This window comes from Erpetoichthys calabaricus, chromosome 10 (genome assembly GCF_900747795.2).
Source record: "Erpetoichthys calabaricus chromosome 10, fErpCal1.3, whole genome shotgun sequence".
Classification (NCBI taxonomy): domain Eukaryota; kingdom Metazoa; phylum Chordata; class Cladistia; order Polypteriformes; family Polypteridae; genus Erpetoichthys; species Erpetoichthys calabaricus.
The window spans coordinates 169,806,447-169,825,537 of NC_041403.2; the positions used below are offsets into that span (position 1 = coordinate 169,806,447).

A 19,091-nucleotide genomic window follows, 5' to 3' on the forward strand; every position below is an offset into this window, starting at 1 on the left:
CAACCACAGGACAAACAGTAAAAGGAATGAGCTGGGGGCCGTCACAGGTAAGACCACCTGACTGGGCTCACGCCGGCTAGAAGACGTCTTTGGAGGGCTGAGCACAGATCCAATGGCACGTGTCAGTACTCAAAGGTCCCCTTCATCACAGAGGGGCTTGGGCAGCAGACGGGTGTGGGCAGGTTTGGGGACAATGACATTTAATGTCAGTAAATGTGAGACTTGAGTACACAACGGGGGGGGGGGGTGGTCTGTCCACCTTGTGAGTAGAAGCCATTATATAGCGCCTTGACGTGAGGAGGTTCTGCTCCAGCTGGAGTCCTGGCTGCAGTTCTGGTCTCCGTAAGGACACAGCAGCACTTGAGGGTCCGGAGGAGGGTGACGAGGACAATCGCAGGACTGCAGGGGGTGAGTTAGGAGGAAGATGAAAAGAGCTGATGAAGAGGAGACCTGACTGAGGAGTGCAGAGTGATGACTTTAAAACGAGTCAGTAAGGACCTGTGTGCAGACATACAGGTGGTCTGTCGTGTTGCAGTCCGAGGGGCTTCAGTTTCACATCATTTACGCCATTTTGAAATTCTTTTTTTTTCTCATCCCTTATGTGATGTTTTTGACTTTAAATTCTCTTTTAAATCATTCGCTTCTTTCCCAGAACCACTTTGTTCTTTCCTCAAACGGCCCAATCGTGTGGCTTTGCTGCCGTGATGCGTTAGGGGGCGGGCCTTTGGGAGGTTGTGACCCGTGACTAACAAAGCAAAGGTTAAAGGTCGGTCCCCTCCCACTCAAACAGAGCGTTGTGTGTCTTTGATTGGCATTCTCAGTTTGCTTCTTCCATTTGGGTGCCACCTCAGAGTTTGGTGAACGATGAGGACATCCTGGTCACCTCCATGTACTCCGACTCGCCTTTCCTCGTGTCATGTCTGTGCCGCCGCCCGCGGTCCTTGACGATGTCCACGTCTCCTGCCGTTTTCTGTGGCGCCTCACGCCGTTTCTCTTTCTCTCCACAGCAGTCTGCACACTCTGGCCGGCGGGAGGCAAACGCAAGAACACGGGAGCCGCAGTGTCCAGGAGGGCAGCAAATTTGAGAGACGGAAGAACATTCGTTAACGGGAGTGTGAGTCGGCCCCCCGTCAACACTTCTGGAGTCGGCCGCCCACTGCTGTGCTCCACTTGTCCTGCCTTGGCGTTTCCTTGTCCTTGTAATAATCCGGAGACGTGGAGGCCACACGTTCATAAGCTTCTTCAGTTTCATAACCCATGAGTGTCCAGAAGACAAAGCCCCCTGTATTGGACTTTAACATTAAACAGCACAGTGATGGCCACCACTGCTCTGTGTGTTTTCTTTGATGAGCAGAAATGCGTGCCAGGCGGGTGCAAACGGGCGGGGGGGGGTTTGTGACAGCCACTTCTGGTAGGCCTGGGTGGGCAACATCTCAAAAGAAAACGAGACCACCAGGTGAAAAGTGAAAATCAAATTCACAACTGAGGGCAGAATATCCAAAAGCCAAATCAGCAAATTAAAACTGAGAAACCCACAGAGCATTGAAATAAACCTGAGACCACCACAGCCGCAGCATGGGGGGCAAAATGAAAACGCAACGTGAGTAAGAGACAAATAACTGAAAAACAAGAAGATAACAGAAAGAAGTCTGACATGCTTAGTAACATCAGGCGCAAAGACGGAACAGAAACAGAAGGGAAGAACTACGGGTGAGGGGGGGTCACTCTTTGACCCCCCCCAGCTGATAGGGTGACCCCATCAAAGAGTGACCCCTGATACTGATAGGGTGACCCCATCAAAGAGTGACCCCTGGACCCCCCAGCTGCTAATGTGACCCCATCAAAGAGTGACCCCTGGGGGGGTCACTCTTTGATGGGGTCACATTAGCAGCTGGGGGGTCCAGGGGGGGGGTCACTCTTTGATGGGGTCACCCTATCAGCTGGGGGGGTCAGGAGTCATTATTTATTGGGGTCACCTTAGCAGATGAGGGGGTCCAGGGGTCACTTTTTTAAGAAGTCACCCTATTGGCTGGGGGGGGTCCAGGGGTCACCCTATCAGCTGGGGGGGGGTCAGGAGTCACTCTTTGATGTGCTGTTTGTGTCTCCTTGCCAACTGGAGGTCACTCCTTTGCGGAGGACACTCTGCTGTCACCTTGTCATTCTTTATCTAACATTAGCGTCAGTCCAACACCTGGGGTTCACTCTTTGGCCTGTCATTGCGTGACTCCATAACTAATATAACAGAATAAGAAGGTGAGGAAGTGGACCTTGAGGCCAGATATTGTTCCCACCTCTGTAGCCACCGACCAAGTTGTTCTTGTGTCACTGACACATAAGGGACTGGTCAGTGATGGCACACAAGGGGGCTGGAGAGCAAGATGCCTGCCAGGCAGGGGGGCATCTTTGGCCAGATCCCCCGGGTCAACTGGGCACCAAAGGAGAGAGGAGGAGGAGGAAGAAGAGAGCCATCAGCAACACCACCAAAGCAGCCGAGAAAGCCTCCAGATGGCTGTGGCTCCAGGGACGAGCTCCATGGGGGTGAAGTGGCTGATTTTCTATCTGGTCACAGGCCACAGCTGGATGAGAGTGTATGATGCTGAAAGTCCAACAGTACCTGAGGAACCCAGGAAAATCACTGGCCAGGAGCATTATGGGATACTCAGGTAATAATAATAAAGCATGGCCGGTGGGGACAGTTGGACCCCCAAACCTTCAAAGAGGCCCCAAACTCCTAACTTACCTCAAAACACAAAGCAGCTCCAGCCCTGAAAGTTGGCGTCACTCTCTGTTAAAAACACCCAAGTAGGAGAGGGGGAACCACCGAAAACCCCTGGCCAAAACTGCAATGCTAAGATCTCCTAATACTTAGAGCTAAAGGTGGTCCTGGGTATTTGGCAGCCCCTTGCTAGCTCCAGTCTGTCCCTGGGGTCTCTTTCTTATGCATGTGAGGAGAGTCTCACAAAGCCAGCCCCCCCGGCCCCCCTCATACTACAAACGCGGTTCTCTTCACCGTCGACCTAATCTTTATCGCTCACTCCGGATTATTATGTTGTGCTTGCTGAAGTAGAGTAGACATTTAACATCCTAATTATTTATATAATGCAATTCATGCCTGAAGACATATAAATTCTTAATATGTTTCTTCTTATAAGAAAAAAAAATAATTCTCTTGCATTAGCGTTGCTCTCTCGGAGAGGCGCGTCTCCTTCTTCGTGTCTTTCCCAATCTCCAGCACCCAAGAGGCTGCTTAATTGCACAACAAATATCTCGAAATGTGAAGCCCTGCAGTGATGACGGGATACTGTATTCACGATGAAGAAAAATGGACTTGATGTATTTATTAAATACCCAATCCCACAAAGACCGGGGCGGCGAAACGCCTCGCATATCAACGACCTGCTGCTCCCGAGCGGAACCTCGCAATCCGTCTGCGCACCCTCTCCCACATCCATTCATTTCCATTAAAATTAATGTCTTGCAGCCATAAATGATGGTAATTGAGTAATTAGGGAAAGCGATCTGCTAAAATCGCCGTGGCAGCCCCCCGACCAGAGAGACTCGAGCTCCCCCCCCCACCATACACAGGGCCGTGGATAAAGAAAATTACGAAGGAAAACAAGTCCTGGTCTCCCGTTTCTTTATGAACACAAATATCTAAACAATCTCTTCTCACAAGGGGATCCTCTTTGCAGTTCTTGGCCACCCTCGTGATAATAACTGCACTCCTCATTAGACGAATTACACATCTCATGAGCGGCCGAGATTTGCTGCCTGCCGGCGAGACTCATTTACTTTCAGCCCTGGAGCTGGGAAGGGATGGCTTTTTTCGGAAAATTGCTAACGCACGCAGGTTTCGAGGGGGGAGAAGATCACCTGAATTTCAAAGTAAGTGCTTGTGTGTGCGACGTGCGCTCTCAGAAGACCCCACAACTTAACAAGACAGCGGTGGAGCGCCCCCTGGACTCATCGAAGAGAGAACCACGGAAGAGCTGGGCACAGAGACTCCAGGAATTGGAAGTGGACTGGAAGCCACTGCAATGGAGCCCGCTCTGGGGTCACAAGATTCACATCTCACCTCGGAACAATTCAGAGCTGGGTTACCCTTTGAACCTTTGTTCATTCGGCTGCTGAAAAGAAAAATCAGAACCTGCTGGCATTTCAAAAGGACCACAAAGAGTCTTATATTACAGCCTGAAGTTAAGTGTATTTTATCTTTGTTTCTTGACTTGTTTTTGGATTATTATTTTTCATATTTTATGTCATTTCTGTTATGTATGTACTTATGTACAGTTTCTTTAAACATCCTAATGTTCTGTGTACTTTCTGGGTGGAGCCCTGGAGGCGGGGACACTCTGACATCACTGCTCATGGGCCCGCCCTCTGGCTATTTAATGTCCTGGGGGGGTGAGCTCAGTCAGCGTTTTCATTCAAGTCAGATGATGTGAAGTCTGGTGATAGATGTGAAAGGCACTATATCATAGATAGATAGACAGCTAGCTAGGGAAGGCGCTATATAAGAAACAAAAAAATGTGAAATACACTACATAAGAGATACAGATAGACAGACATGAAAGGGACTATATGATAGATAGGAATGAAAGGCACTATATATGATAGGTAAAAATGAAAGGTGCTATATATGAGAGATAGATAGACAGGAAAGGCACTATATACAATATAGAGACAGACAGATAGATAGGAAAGGCACTATATATAATATAGAGATAGATAGATAGGAAAGGCACTATATATGATATTGAGACAGATTAGATAGATAGAAAAGGCACTATATATAATGTATTGACAGATGGATAGGAAAGGCACTATATACAATATAGAGTCAGATAGGAAAGGCACTATATATGATATTGAGACAGATAGATAGATAGGAAAGTCACTATATACAATATAGACAGACAGATAGATAGGAAAGGCACTATATATAATATAGAGATAGATAGATAGGAAAGGCACTATATATGATATAGAAACAGACTAGATAGACAGATAGATAGGAAAGGCACTATATACAATATACAGACAGACAGATAGATAGGAAAGACACTATATATAATATAGAGATAGATAGATAGGAAAGGCACTATATATGATATTGAGACAGATAGATAGATAGATAGGAAAGTCACTATATACAATATAGACAGACAGATAGATAGGAAAGGCACTATATATAATATAGAGATAGATAGGAAAGGCACTATATATGATATAGAAACAGACTAGATAGACAGATAGATAGGAAAGGCACTATATACAATATAGAGACAGACAGATAGATAGGAAAGACACTATATATAATATAGAGATAGATAGATAGGAAAGGCACTATATATGATATTGAGACAGATAGATAGGAAAGTCACTATATACAATATAGAGACAGACAGATAGATAGATAGATAGATAGGAAAGGCACTATATACAAAACAGAAAAATGTGAAATGCACTACATAAGAGATACAGATAGACAGATGTGAAAGGCACTATATGATAGATAGATAGGAATGAAAGGTGCTATATATGTGAGATAGATAGATAGGAAAGGCACTATATATGATATAGAGAGAAAGATAGGAAAGGCACAATATATAAAACAGAAAAATGTGAAATGCACAACATAAGAGATACAGATAGATGTGAAAGGCACTATATGATAGATAGAAGGCACTATATATATATAAGTAGATAGGCTGTAAAGACACCATATTAAATAGATAGATCAATCAAACACTGATTAGCTTGCTGTAATAATGTTATGATAAAAATATGGAATTAAAAATGTAATACATTAAAATTTACTACAAGTTAAAAGTAGTAACAATAAAATCTCAGAAAGTGACCAGTCGGCTAGACTGGGGGAATACAGGTGGGCTGCGATGACAGGCCACTATTGCCTGCACTTGAAGGGACAGGTAGGATTTGTGACGCCCCCTGCAGGAGGACAGCCTGGATGAGATTGTCGCTCAGTGGGACCGGTGGGCTGAGTTGTGGCTCAATAGGACTGGTATGAGGTACGGAGTCGGCTTATCACACTGGTGGAGATGACACATCATGGACGCTGCACTAAGGTACCCACCGATGTAACAAAGAAGCTCAATCTGTCTGCCATTTGCCATCCATGGAAGACAAGGTCACCTGAATTGGCAGCCATTTTCAGACAGAGCCATCTGGTAGTCTAAGCCGGGCGCGCTGATTATTCCCCAGGTTGTATTAATATGATTATTGTACTTTCTTTATCATTGTGGACATAGACATGAATGCAGGTGTGCGTGTCTCTCCTGTCCGTTCCGATCCTCTGGTATCCAGTTGTCTGGGGTTACAGATGTTAGAGAAAGGAGGCCATCTTGAACTGCAGCAGCAGGTGACCCTGACAGTGACCAGGCTGGCGATATTTGGGTGAGGTCCACATAATAAAGAGGACCCTGTCACGACAAACCACTTGTTGTCTGGCGGAGGCCCATTTATGGCTGAGAGTCTGTTGCTATTTGTTCTCGGGGGAATTTGGCTTTTTACAAAAGGTCAATAATACATTTTTAGTTAATAACAATAACCTCTCAAATATATGCCAGAATGGTGAAATGGACAGGAAGTTAAAAAGAAAGGAAGGCTTGTGATTTGGTTGAAGCTCAAAGGCGCAGTCCCGGCGAGGCATTTCATTCTATAACCGAGTTCTGTGTACACACGGTACACGTTGCATGTTCTTCTTGAACCCTTGACGCCTCCCTATAAACCGCGGGGCGCCCCTCTAAAAAACCCGCAGATCTGAACTTTTGATCACCACGAAGTCCATGATAATTTGATCCGTTTCACGTGTCTATAACGTTTACATCAGCTACCGAAGCTCTGCAGCAAGTGATTTCACCGGGGCAATCCCGATTACTTCTTCTCGTCCATTTGGTTTTGTTTTTTTTTTGGTTTTCTACCATTTGCACCGCCCAACCTTCCACACGCCGAGCCCTCCGCCATTTAACCGGATGAGCGTGCCTTCCACGGACGCTGGGCGCGTTAAACGAACGGGCTCCATGACAAACCGAGGACGCCAAGCTGCACGGTTACCAAGAGCTGCGCGTTTCCATGCATTCGTTTTCTTTGCGCGTTTTCACGGAGCTCCAGTCTTTGTCATTCAAATGGCTGCATTATTTTCACTTCCTGTTCAGTTATTGATGGCCTCTCGCCTCCCGTCTAGTAACCGGACAGCGGCAAATGGCAGCGATTCAAGTCTGCTGCTCAGCCTGGTTGATTCAATCATGTGCACGTATTTTTATGAAGTCTTAATTCACAGGGCGATAGCTTTATTATGTCTTTGTGCACCCGTTAAAATCATTTTAACACCCCTACGGACGCGTTCTTCTTCCTTTAGTCTAACACATTGCTTGGTCTCTTAGCAGCCCACAGATTGACAGTTGGTCAGCCAATCTACGTCTTTCAAATTTCTACCCTCGCTTCCACTCCGGCACTGGATTGGCCACAAGCATAGTTGCCCGGCCCCCTGGCCTGCTCGCCCCGCCTTCCTCACTGTTTTCTTTCCTTCTTCCTAGTGGGATGGGCTTATTCGGGACTTGCGTGAAACATCGATGTGGGCGGGTATTTTTTTTTTAGGTTCTCCGAGCTGGACCTGGCAACGGTAAAGCAATGGCACCAAAAGTTTTAAAATGTACCGTGGAGCTCGAAATCCAAGCCGTAAGTAGCGCGGACGCCCGCTGTGCTTTAAGAATATGCAGGTGACGTAAATCGCAGGATCCCCGAGGCGTAAAGCTCTGCAAGCAAAGCCAATCTAAAATGTGATTTGTGGTTTTAACTTTTCTGCGAGTGTAATCTGTGACCCGCTCTGCACTAATTTGGTTCTATCTTTTATTTTCAGTATCTTTTCTACGTGGTTAATTTACATTTATTTTAATTGAGTCGCGGCGCTCTTATAGATTTGTTACATTTCATAATAGAACCGGTTGTTTTAAGAAAAAGAGGATGCAAAACGGTCGTTTATGGCTTTCATTTGATTGGCAGCGACTACAACAAATCCGTCACGGCGGTGTGTTAGAGACAGCCAATCCCGTTCGTGCGGGGGCGGGCTCTGGGCGGAAACCCTGAGGACATTCTTTTACGTTTGGCAGTGGGTGAGCGTTACGGTTTGGGAGATTTAATACGGTGTGGTTATCATGCGCTGGGTGCATTTAAACATGGAGTCAAGCACTTCGGTCCTCCTTGTCTGTGTTCTTCTTTCTGATTTCGAGTGCTCGGCCAGTGTACAGAGAGAATGTGGCATTTGCTGCCCGGCAGATTGTGTGACTGCTCCTGTCATTGCGGTTATCGGGGGGACTGCTTTACTTATTCGGGAGGCTTAGAAGGCGGCGCCTTAAGCACCAGGATGGGGCGCCGTCTCTGGGAAGTTTGCTTGTCCTCCTTCGAGCTGTCACACGACTGTCCTTCCTCTGATTGGCACCATAGATTGATTTTTTGAGAGGCTTCTTTCATGGTACTGGTGTTGGCTGTAGGAGCCTGGCACCTATGCCCAGTGCACTCAGGATAAAGAGGCACTTGATGGCCAGATAAGTCAGCTTTTTAAATATTATATAATGGGCCAGCTGCTCATCCGGAAGACAAGACGTCTTGCCAAAGCTGTCCTAACCTTCCATGAGATTATACACTAGCTGGTCATTTATGGAAAAAATGTTCTTTTGTGGCACAGCTTTGAAAAATACCCGCACAGTGCCCTCAGGGCCTGGCTGTAGGGTTTCACCGGCAAGTGAGACCTGCTTTTGCTGCCAGCGACTTGTTTTCTGGGGACTGCATGCCCATCCATAAAGCACAGGTGACGCTGTGGCTTCTTTTACTTTTGCCACAGAGATCTGGTGCCCATGCGTTTAAAGCACAGGCCCCCAGTGGAGTGGTAGGCTTACTGGCCCCTGTGATGGATTGGCAGCCCGTCTGAGGACACCGCTGGCACTGCTGGGGTTGGCTCTGGCTCCCCGTGACCCTGAATTGAGACCACTGTGATACTTCATGTGATGAGAAGGCGTGCCTGGGACATCTGGAGGTGGGATGGGGGGCTCCTCAGCTTTTAACGTGGCAGCACATTAGAACGTGCCCTAAGGTGGCGAGTGCTGTCTGTGGGGCTGTGCTTGATTAGAATGGATCAGGCATCTCCAAAAATCAGGAGGGTCAACCGGTGGGGAAATTCTGGGCAGCGTAACCTTAGACAACGGTGGCTCTGAGCAAACGGACCTTCTCCCTCATGTCCTCTCCTTAGGTCACCTGTCCTGGCGAGGTGCTGATGAACAAGGAAGACGTCTACCTCAGGTCTGGCATCCTGGGCAATACCTGAAGACCAAGTGTCTGCCTCCGGTCTTTCCAATGGTTTTTCGGGAAAAGATGATTTTCCACAAGGTAGGAGCCGTGCCAGATCGGACAAGTCTGCTTCCGTCCGGGACCCCCGTGTGCTGCAGCGTTGTGTGACCGCTGCTTTGTCACAGGGGCGCTTATTATTTCCGCGGAAGTCCCTGCTCTGGTTGTGTGACGTGCCTGAATGATCCTCCTGCTCTGGGTGCTTGTTAAAGACTGTGGTTTGTGAAGGCGCTATAAAGTGAATACATTTGTGTGTGTCTCTCTTTTTGTTCTCATTTATTGTAAATGAGCCCCTGTTGGTTCCACCACAGTCTGATCCTGTGTGCCACCCACAATGACAGTCACGTCTCTTCCTGCTTGCATTGCAGGTCTTTGGAGAAGCTGTGGATCCAGGACATGTTGCAGAGCTCTTGGAACGTAAGGAACATCGCGATATTTTAAGAAACTTCTGGGCCCGTTTTTTGTGCCTTAATCTGCCCTCTCCCTCTTTTTTTCAGTTGACACGGCCACCTTTGAACTCATCCAGCTGATACCCCCAGGTACGATACCTCGCCCGCCTTTGTGTGGCCTCGCCCCTTTGGGGTCTCTCGCTCACACTGTTCACGTTTCTTTTCGCTCTGTTCCTAGTGGGTGAGACCCTGGCGGTGCTGGCTGAGAACACCCGCGAGTTCCTGTACCCCGGACCTCGACTGTCCCCCAGCTACGTGGGCTCAAACCGCGACCTGCTGATGAAGCGTGCCATCTCGTTCCCTGTAAGTATCTTTGGAGCAGCCCCTCTCTGCACCCACCGAGCAAATTATTAGGACCCCCGGTACGCCTGTGCCATCATCTCACCTTCCAATCCTGCGGCAGCAGTGTAGACGCCGGTCAGGAGCTTCAGGTCACGTTCACTTCAAACAGCAGAGTGGACAACAAATATCACCTCTGCAATTCTGAGGGTGCGGTGATTGTTGGTGCCAGGCAGGCGTGTTTGGCATTTCCAGGCACAACAGTCTTGAGAGATTAGTCAAGAATGTACAGAAATAGACAGAAACGTCCAGTGAGTGAACAGAAACGCCAGACTGGAAGGGAGACCACTCTGTAGACACCATGTTGAGCAGAAACACGTCATGCCAGATGGGCTACAACTGCTGAAGACCACCTTGGGTGAACAGAAAGCTGAGCCTGCAGTGGGCACTGGATCACCAAAGCTGAAGAAGGGTCACCTGGTCTGAGGAATCTCGATTTCTGCTGTGAAATTCAGATGGTCGGGTCAGAATTTGGTGCCAAAGGCGTGATGCCATGCCCCCCCTACCTGCCTTGTGGCGACAGTTCAGTGTGGAGTGGCACACATTGGGCCTGCTCATACAAAGCGGTGGTTGTCTCTTGAATGCCATGGCCACTCTGAGTGTTGCTGCTGACCTCGTGTGTCCCTTCGTGGTCACATCTTCTAATAAGGCGCCGCAGCACAAAGCAGGCTGGCATCATGGACTTGATGCTGAGGTCAGTGGCCCCCTAGTCACCAGGGGCCTCATGTATAACACCGTGCGTAGAACTCGCACTATAACATGGCGTAAGCACAAAAGCGGGATTGTGCGTACGCACAGAAAAATCCAGATGCAGGAATCTGTGCGCACGCATACTTTCACGTTCTTCCACTACATAAATCCCGATTTGCGTGAAAAGTAACGTACGTGCACGCGCCTGCTGTCCTGCTCCAACTCCTCTGAGAATTACGCCTCTTTGAATATGCAAATCAATATAAATAGCCTTCTGTGAAAAGACAAAGGGAAAAGCACGGGGGAAAATATAAGAATTTCAGCGAATACCAAATGGAGGCAAATGAAAAACGTACTATTTGTTGGTTTAAACAGTGATATAATCAACAAAATGAAGTTGATCGAGTGACAGAGTGTCAGAGAAACTCGAAAGATCAAATTCACAAAGTCGCACAGTGCCTGAAATAAAAAAGAAGTCACATATCAAAGTCGGCGTGAAAAGGTGAGTCGTAGCCCACCGTCTGAGTGTCATACAGACAAAAAATAGGCACACAGTGGGGAAAAAGCACGAAATGTCAACTTTAATCTCGAAATTTCCACTTTAATCACGTAGTTTATTTTGCCATTAAAGTAGAACATCATAAACTTCATCTTAAAATCGTTTAATTTACTAGTTTCTCAAATCCCATTGTAACTAAAGTAGCACATTAAATGCTTTGTTCTGTATTTGATCTTCTGTGTGCTCTGCGTGTGAATCACTACCTGCTTCTTAAACTGGCTTTCTCTTTCTCCGACAGGACACAGAATCCATTACATCCATTGATAGTACAGCTCTCTGAATAATTAAAATACTGATATGTATACGTGATATCATTTTCATGATGATAGGAGTTAAAGCATGTTATTAAACATGGGAACACGGTGGCGCAGTGCTTGTTCATGTCTCACGCAAGAGGCTTGCTGCGCCATGTGCGACCTTCGATGAAATAATTTATTACAGAAGTACTGTCTCTTTCAAACGTACTAACCTCCAATTCCTGTCCTTACTTTTCTTTCTCCAAAAACCCAATCGCCACACAATCAGCTCTGTAATAGATGTGAAGCCATCTGTAATCTTAGAACACCGATTCTTCAAAACCTTTAAGGAACATTGAAATATCTTCGTAGTACATGTTTAATTATTCTATCCGTCTATCCTTCCAGTGTCGCGTCAGCACGAGCAAGAATACAACGCAATGCAGGAACAATCCCTGAACTAGCTAGCGCTGCGGCACCGTGTCCTCACATGTTTAATTATTAACAATATAGATTATTTAAATGAAGTTAGTTTTATCTGTATAATATAATCAACATGTTTTGCTGCATTTCGTCTTAGAAATGATATCGTCATCACATGTAAATACGCGCTTTATAAAGTGGCGCAGGTTGTGTTATATTATAACTGTAGTGTAAGTTTCCAGTGAGGTGATTGTACTTCTAAGTCCAGACAGTTCTACAAGGAGCACTTGATGGACTGATTGAGTGTGTTTAGAGTTCTTGGGATGAAACTGTTTCTGAAACACGAGGTCCGTACAGGGACTAAAGCGTTTGCTGTGGCTGAGTCAGCGTCTGCTTCATGCTGTATACTGATAATTCTCTTTCCGATCAGCTGCTGCTGTGATTCCCCACTCAGATACAGTGATATAAATACTCCGAAGTGGTGCAGTGAGAGTAATATGGAAAAAGATGATCTGCTGTGGCAACCCTTAACGGGGGCAGCTGAAAGAAGAAGAAGATGCAGTGAGCGTAACAACGCTAAAGCAGTTATGTTATTTGGAATACTATGGCTATTCCCTGGACCATTATATATTGCTGCAGGTTAATTACAATCAGATGCATTACGCTAATAAACAATTTGCAGTTAATTTCAGTGTATTTATAAAGCCGCGTCAGGAATGTGGGTCTAAGAAAGAAAGGGTGACATCACAGGAACAGTAGCACTGCTTTGACGCTGAGTGCTGCCAGTCTGCAAAACCGAGTGGAGAAATTGCGTACGCCAGGGCATGAGGTACCGTGGAAAAGTGCGTGGCTTTACGCCAAGTTTAGGTTTTATACATCGCGATTTGAGCGTGGAAACATTCATACACAACATTTCTGTGAGTACGCACCGTTTATACATGAGGCCCCAGATCTGGGGACACCATTGGGATGTGCAGGAACAGGAGGTTCACTGCCAGCAAATCTGCGTGGCACAGTCACGTCAACCTGGACGATGTCTACCAACGTGGCGTGAAGACCTGAGTGGCAGGGGGGCTCCGTGTGTCTTTGGTTTAATTGTGTTGCTTAGAGAAGTGAAAATCCTCCTGGGCCTTAAAAGAAGACCTCGCAGCACCTGACAAGACTTAGGGGGTCCGATTTAAACCCCACTGAATGGCCGTGACTCAAATAAAAAAGAAATCGATGACATGCACAGGACCAGGTTGACTTTGCCTTCGTTTTTCTGGATAGAAATTGTAGCATTCAACACTGCCATGTCACTGCAGCGGAGCCCTCGTCCTAAGATGGCCGTCCCTGCAGGGTGACGCGGCTGTTGCGTCGTCGTCTTCAAATCGAAGCCCCTCACGGCTTTACAAAAGTATTTATGATGTCCTTTCTTTCTTTGTTTTCAAAGGGAATCGCCCCAAAGCTGGAGTTTTCCACATTCTCCGCCATTGAGGAATGCTCCCTCCAAGAAGGCGACGCGATGATGATGCGGGTAAGGTGCCATCCAGCTGCCGCTTAGCGATGCCCTCTTTGCCAGGCGATGCCACGGGCCCAGCTGATTAGATTTCCATGTGGAAGGTTCAGCTTTTCTTAATCGCGCCTCTGTTTCAACACTTTTGAAAACTTGTACGCTTTTGGCTGTGTGACATCATTTATGGCAATTTAATGGAAGATGTGAGTGTTTAAGACCCTTGATAATGGAGCTTATGGACGTTCCATTAACTGTACAACAGAAATTCAGATTACTGTAGTTAGATAGAAAGATTGAACTTTATTCGTCCCCAGGGGGAAATTTTGGCTTTTTACAGAAGCTCATTAAATAAATTAATAAACACACACACACACACACACACACACCAGAATGACTGGAAAGAAAGAAAACATCTGGCTTGGCTGTCACTGTCCCAGTAAGGCGCTATACAGGGATATGGCTGTTGGCATAAAACCACCATGACCCCACACTTCTATTGAATGTCATTCTAGCATAACTACAAGACCCTCTGCCCCCCACATACCAATATGAGTGATCTACAAGGGGGACCATCGGCCCACCACAGCCTAGGGTCCGCTATGTACCCTTGGGACACACTTCTGCTGATTAACTCGTTGGCTGGAAGTCCTCCATGTTGTTGTGGTACATAGAGAGGTTGTGCAGCGTTGTTCATAACGGCACTCGGTTTTATCTTCATTCTCCTTTGCTACGACCTCCAGGGGACCCAGAGTGCGTCCCGTACCCGAGCCCTGCCTTCTTAGTCGTGTGTTGAGTCGGTGGGTCTCTCGTGTTGTGATGGCACCAGGCCCAGCACTCCACACTGGCCATCAAAGAGCTGGTTGAACAGTTAAAAGATGGCACCACCCACCCTGGAGGAATGCAGTCTGCTCAGGACGAGGTGCCCGCTATGCCGTTTCCTCTCAGACACTCACAAAGAGTCGAGTACGGCCGATGTTTGGACAGACGAAGCCAGTGCTGTGTGAACTAAACGTGGACGGCTGAAAAGTAAAAAGGTCCCTTCCAGGTACGTCAAACACTGCAGCAAGTGTGTCGTTAAAGGCAAACGGCCCTTAAAAGTGTCATCAATCGTCTCGTCTCTCTTCCCAGCCAATCTCCATTCCTTAACTCCATCCACGTTTCTGGCTCTTTCTGCCTTGTGGTCGCTGGTTCTCCGGTCTTCTCCAGTGTGGGCGGAGCTTCACTTTCACTAGGCAGGGATAGGCTGTTTGTGGTGAGGCTGACGGGTGAAGTCTCCACCCCCTTTGTGTGGCTCTCTCTTGACGCGCTCGGCTTTCACATCAGACGATGTCTGCTGCAGCGAGAAAAGAGGGAAAGATTTATCAGTGAACGCCGCTGAACATGATGACGGCTTCAGTGCAGCATCAAGATAAGCGAAGCTGCCCCCCGTAACCCTCGTTAGGCCAACAACCCCCTGAACTGCCAGCTAGCGGGTTCACTCTGGGTTCCAGCCATTTGCTAATTAATAGTTGAAAATAAGCGCAGCCTCATTAAGGAAAATGCAATTACTGAGGGAGTCCAATCTACAAGCTTAATTTCATCCTCTCTTATTTTTATTTTTTTTATGCTATGCTAGAAATTAAGCCCTTCGCACAATAACAATCTTATTGTTATCCTTTGTTTTTTGATGTGCTGTGTTGTCAACCTAATTTGCCCTGGGGGATTAATAAAGTATATTTATATCATTATAATTCTAGGCTGGGGCCGTTTCTTTTAAATGCTAATCGTGTAATTCAAGTACAATTCAGTAATTATCTTAATGAAGTCATTTCACAAAAGGAAAGTGTGAACAAAGCAAATCATCTGCCTACTTAATGTAGCGCCTTTATCTATCTATCTATTATATAGCACCTTTTACATCGGTCTCTGTTAATCTTATATTGCCTTTCACATCTATCAATTATATAGCGCCTTTCACATCTATTTATCTCTCTCTACCCTATAGTGCCTTTCACATCTGTCTATCAAGTATATAGCGCCTTTCACATCTATTTATCTCTATTATTTAGTGCCTTTCACATCTGTCTATCAAGTATATAGCGCCTTTCACATCTATTTATCTCTTTTATATAGTGCCTTTCACATCTGTCTATCAAGTATATAGCGCCTTTCACATCTGTCTTTCTCTACCATATAGTGCCTTTCACATCTGTCTATCAAGTATATAGCCCCTTTCACATCTATTTTTCTCAATTATATAGTGCCTTTCACATTTGTCTATCATGTATATAGTGCCTTTCACATCTGTCTCTCTCTCTCTACCATATAGTGCCTTTCACATCTGTCTATCAAATATATAGCCCCTTTCACATCTATTTATTTCTATTATATAGTGCCTTTCACATCTGTCTATCATGCATATAGTGCCTTTCACATCTGTCTCTCTCTCTCTACCCTATAGTGCCTTTCACATCTATTTATCTCTATTATATAGTGCCTTTCACATCTGTCTATCAAGTATATAGCGCCTTTCACATCTATTTATCTCTTTTATATAGTGCCTTTCACATCTGTCTATCAAGTATATAGCGCCTTTCACATCTGTCTGTCTCTACCATATAGTGCCTTTCACATCTGTCTATCAAGTATATAGCCCCTTTCACATCTATTTTTCTCAATTATATAGTGCCTTTCACATCTGTCTATCAAGTATATAGCCCCTTTCACATCTATTTATTTCTATTATATAGTGCCTTTCACATCTGTCTCTCTCTCTTTCTACCATATAGTGCATTTAACATCTGTATATCAAGTATATAGCGCCTTTCACATCTATTTCTCTCTCTCTCTATTATATAGTGCCTTTCATAGCTACAGTATCTATCTATCATGTGGTGCCTTTTTATCTGTCTATCACATAGGGCCTCTCTGTCTGTTCATCTCTCTGGCTGGGTGTCTCTGTTATATAGCGCCTGGCATGTCCTCTCTATCAGTCAGCTTCTTAGATGCGGCTGCAGCAACAAGTAAAGAATCTCAAAATGCCCGGTGACAAGGGAGTTGACTGTGGCAGCCCTTCTGTTGTTTTGTTTCCGCCACAGCGTGTGCCCCCATCGAAGCTTGAGACGCCCAAAAGGACAAAGAAGGGCCCAAGTGAAGAGCGGAGGTGGGCGAGGGGCTACGAGCTGCCCACGGTGTCGTCCCAGTCGCGCTCTCCTTCCCCGTACACCAGGAGGCGCATGTGTGAGCTGTCTGAGGAGTCCAGGGAGCGCCTGGCTCACCTTAACCTCGGGCCTTACCGGTTCAAGAAGGAGACGGAGACCCATGCGCCTTTTGTGGTGAGGCACGTAAGTAACTTTGTTTTTTTGGTTTCCTGGAGCTCCAGTGGCTGTAAAGTGTAACGCTGCTTCAGGTGGGACCCCCCAAAGTATTTATAGCCTATATAACCCTGACAAGCCTGCACACCACATTGTGAATGGAGTCCCCATCTTCTCCTAAACCTGGGTGACTTACAGGGTCCCAAGGGTTTAGGGTTAGGGTGTGATGTCGGACTACACGAGTTGTCACGGGAGCAGGCCACAAGTGCCTCTGACCCACTGAGATGCAGTAAATGAAGTCTGACAATGAAAAGAGAAGAGGAGCTGAGCCGATAGACGCGGAATACCAAACGAGCGGAGCAAATGCCGGGCTAAGACCCTCCAAAAACGTGACGCCGTTGCTGTTTCTGCTAATTCTTCTCTTTCTGTTCATTGTTCCTTTTATGTGCACTTCGTGTTTATTGAGTTTGTTCTTCTTTGTTTGTTTATTGTTCTGTAAAGTGTTGTTGGGGGGGGGGACCTCTCGGGGGCTGCCATTGAAGGCCGAGGCGTTGAGTTCAATGGTCACTCATCGAGATTCCTCAAATGGAGCCTCGGGGTGGGGGGTATTTGTAGACCCCGAAGTCCTGTGGCCCCCTCTTTGTGTGAAGCAGGTGGGCCTTTAGGGTTCTCCCTTTTCCACGTCAGGCTATTCAGGGCAGTTTGTTTCTGTGGATTATTTGTCTTTTTGTTGTCCCACCGCTTATGAGTTTTGGCCCTTTTTGCACATTTCTTTTTTTTGCCTTTTGTTCACTTTTTTGTGTTTGGGCCCCTTTTGTTCTCGCTGGCCTTTTGTTTGCGCTCTCTTTGTCACTTTAGGCCTTTGTTTATTAGTTAATTGGCTGTGGCCTTTTCTTTCTGATTTGGACTTCTTGTTCATTTTGGCCTTTTGATTTCTCTCTTGTTGTCATATTAGCCTCTTGTTGTTTGTCTGAGCCCTTTTGTTTGGGTCCCCTTTTGTCCCTTTGTTTGTTTGTTTGTGTCACCTCCTTTGTTTATGTTAACGGTGGACGTGTCTGTCTTTTGAGTTCTTCATAAATGAACCCCTTTAAGTCAGGCTGTGTTTGGGGCTCCCAGTCCTCGAACGTCTTAATGGCTGCCAGCCCCCCTTGTGTGTCCGCCGCATCTTTTCTGATTGGTTGAATTCCTCTTCCTAAGATGCATCGTCCTTATCCTGGGGGTCTGCAGCCTCCGTGTTTGACCCTTTGATTTCTTCACACCCCGCTGGTCCATGACTTGGGCACAGTGACGCAGCTCGGCTCCTTCTTCTTCTCTACGCAGGTGGACGACAAGCAGAGGGAGCCTGATGGACGACTCCCAGCTCTCATTTTCGTTTGTCTTCACCCAAGTCAAACTTGTGCCACAGCTGGGTCTTCCGGTTTCAGGGTTGGTGAAGGTTAGTACTGGGCAGGGATCAGGGGGTGGGGGGAGCTTCCACCTGAGGGGCCGTCAAGAATCCGAACTGAAAGGAAGGGGAGATGGAGACCGCGGGCCACAGGTTTGGGCTGGTGGTCTCGAACTGGTTCCTTCAAGTGACTGCTTGGTTATTTGAGCTTTGAAACGGGACCCCCAGCAGTAAAGAGCACTGAACAGGCCAGAGTGACCACTAGGCAGGAGCAAAATGACCATCTCAGTTTGAATGACATACAGTAAAGCAAAAGTGACTCTACAATCATTTTGCAGGTGACATCACAATTGTGAAACCCAAAAGTCACTAAAGAGAGTTGTGACCGTCGTCTCTTGGTGGCAGGGGTGCCCCCTGAGGCGTATCCCATACCAGCATGCTCTGGGGTGGGTTTCACTTTCTGATTAGCAAGACTAGAAGGTGACACCTTGGTGGCTTCAGAGGGTCGATGGGACAGGAACAGCAACCTACAGTGAGGCCAGCCTTGACATCCAGGGGTGGGCACCACCAACACACGGTGACCACAGCCAGATTGATGTGTCTGCATCCAAAGGTGGTGGGCTACAAACCCCACTGTGGGCGTGAGCAGCCAGTTTCTTAAGAGAAGGTCCATTGAGGACCTGACACAGCAAGACCTTCTCGAGAAGATCCCTGTATTTGGGGAGGGGGGGGGGGCTAATGAGTGCCTGATGATTCCGAGTGACCAGCTTCGCCCCGCGATGCTCTCCTTGTTTCCTGCCTCCAAGTCGGTGCTTTTCAGGAAGACACACAGCAGGTCCACTGGGTCACCCTGTGGTTTG

The 19,091-nt window shown here is 46.8% G+C and overlaps 4 protein-coding genes across 9 annotated transcripts in view; 3 read left to right on the top strand and 1 right to left on the bottom strand.

Annotated features, from left to right (window-relative positions):
* bend5 (BEN domain containing 5) overlaps positions 1-1,325 on the top strand; it is a 308,697-nt gene extending 307,372 nt beyond the window's left edge. The window contains exon 13 of the mRNA XM_051933158.1: positions 1,008-1,325. Within this exon, the coding sequence (XP_051789118.1) occupies positions 1,008-1,107 (100 nt within the window). The 3' untranslated portion in view covers positions 1,108-1,325. The remainder of the gene's footprint in view (positions 1-1,007) is intronic.
* The window catches only part of spata6 (spermatogenesis associated 6), a 195,853-nt gene that overhangs the window by 158,240 nt on the left and 18,522 nt on the right, over positions 1-19,091 (top strand). The window lies entirely within an intron of this gene.
* Positions 1-19,091, bottom strand: part of mrpl55 (mitochondrial ribosomal protein L55) — a 175,249-nt gene that overhangs the window by 94,409 nt on the left and 61,749 nt on the right. The window lies entirely within an intron of this gene.
* Positions 1-19,091, top strand: part of stil (STIL centriolar assembly protein) — a 194,437-nt gene that overhangs the window by 80,082 nt on the left and 95,264 nt on the right. The gene's annotated exons all lie outside the window — the stretch shown is intronic.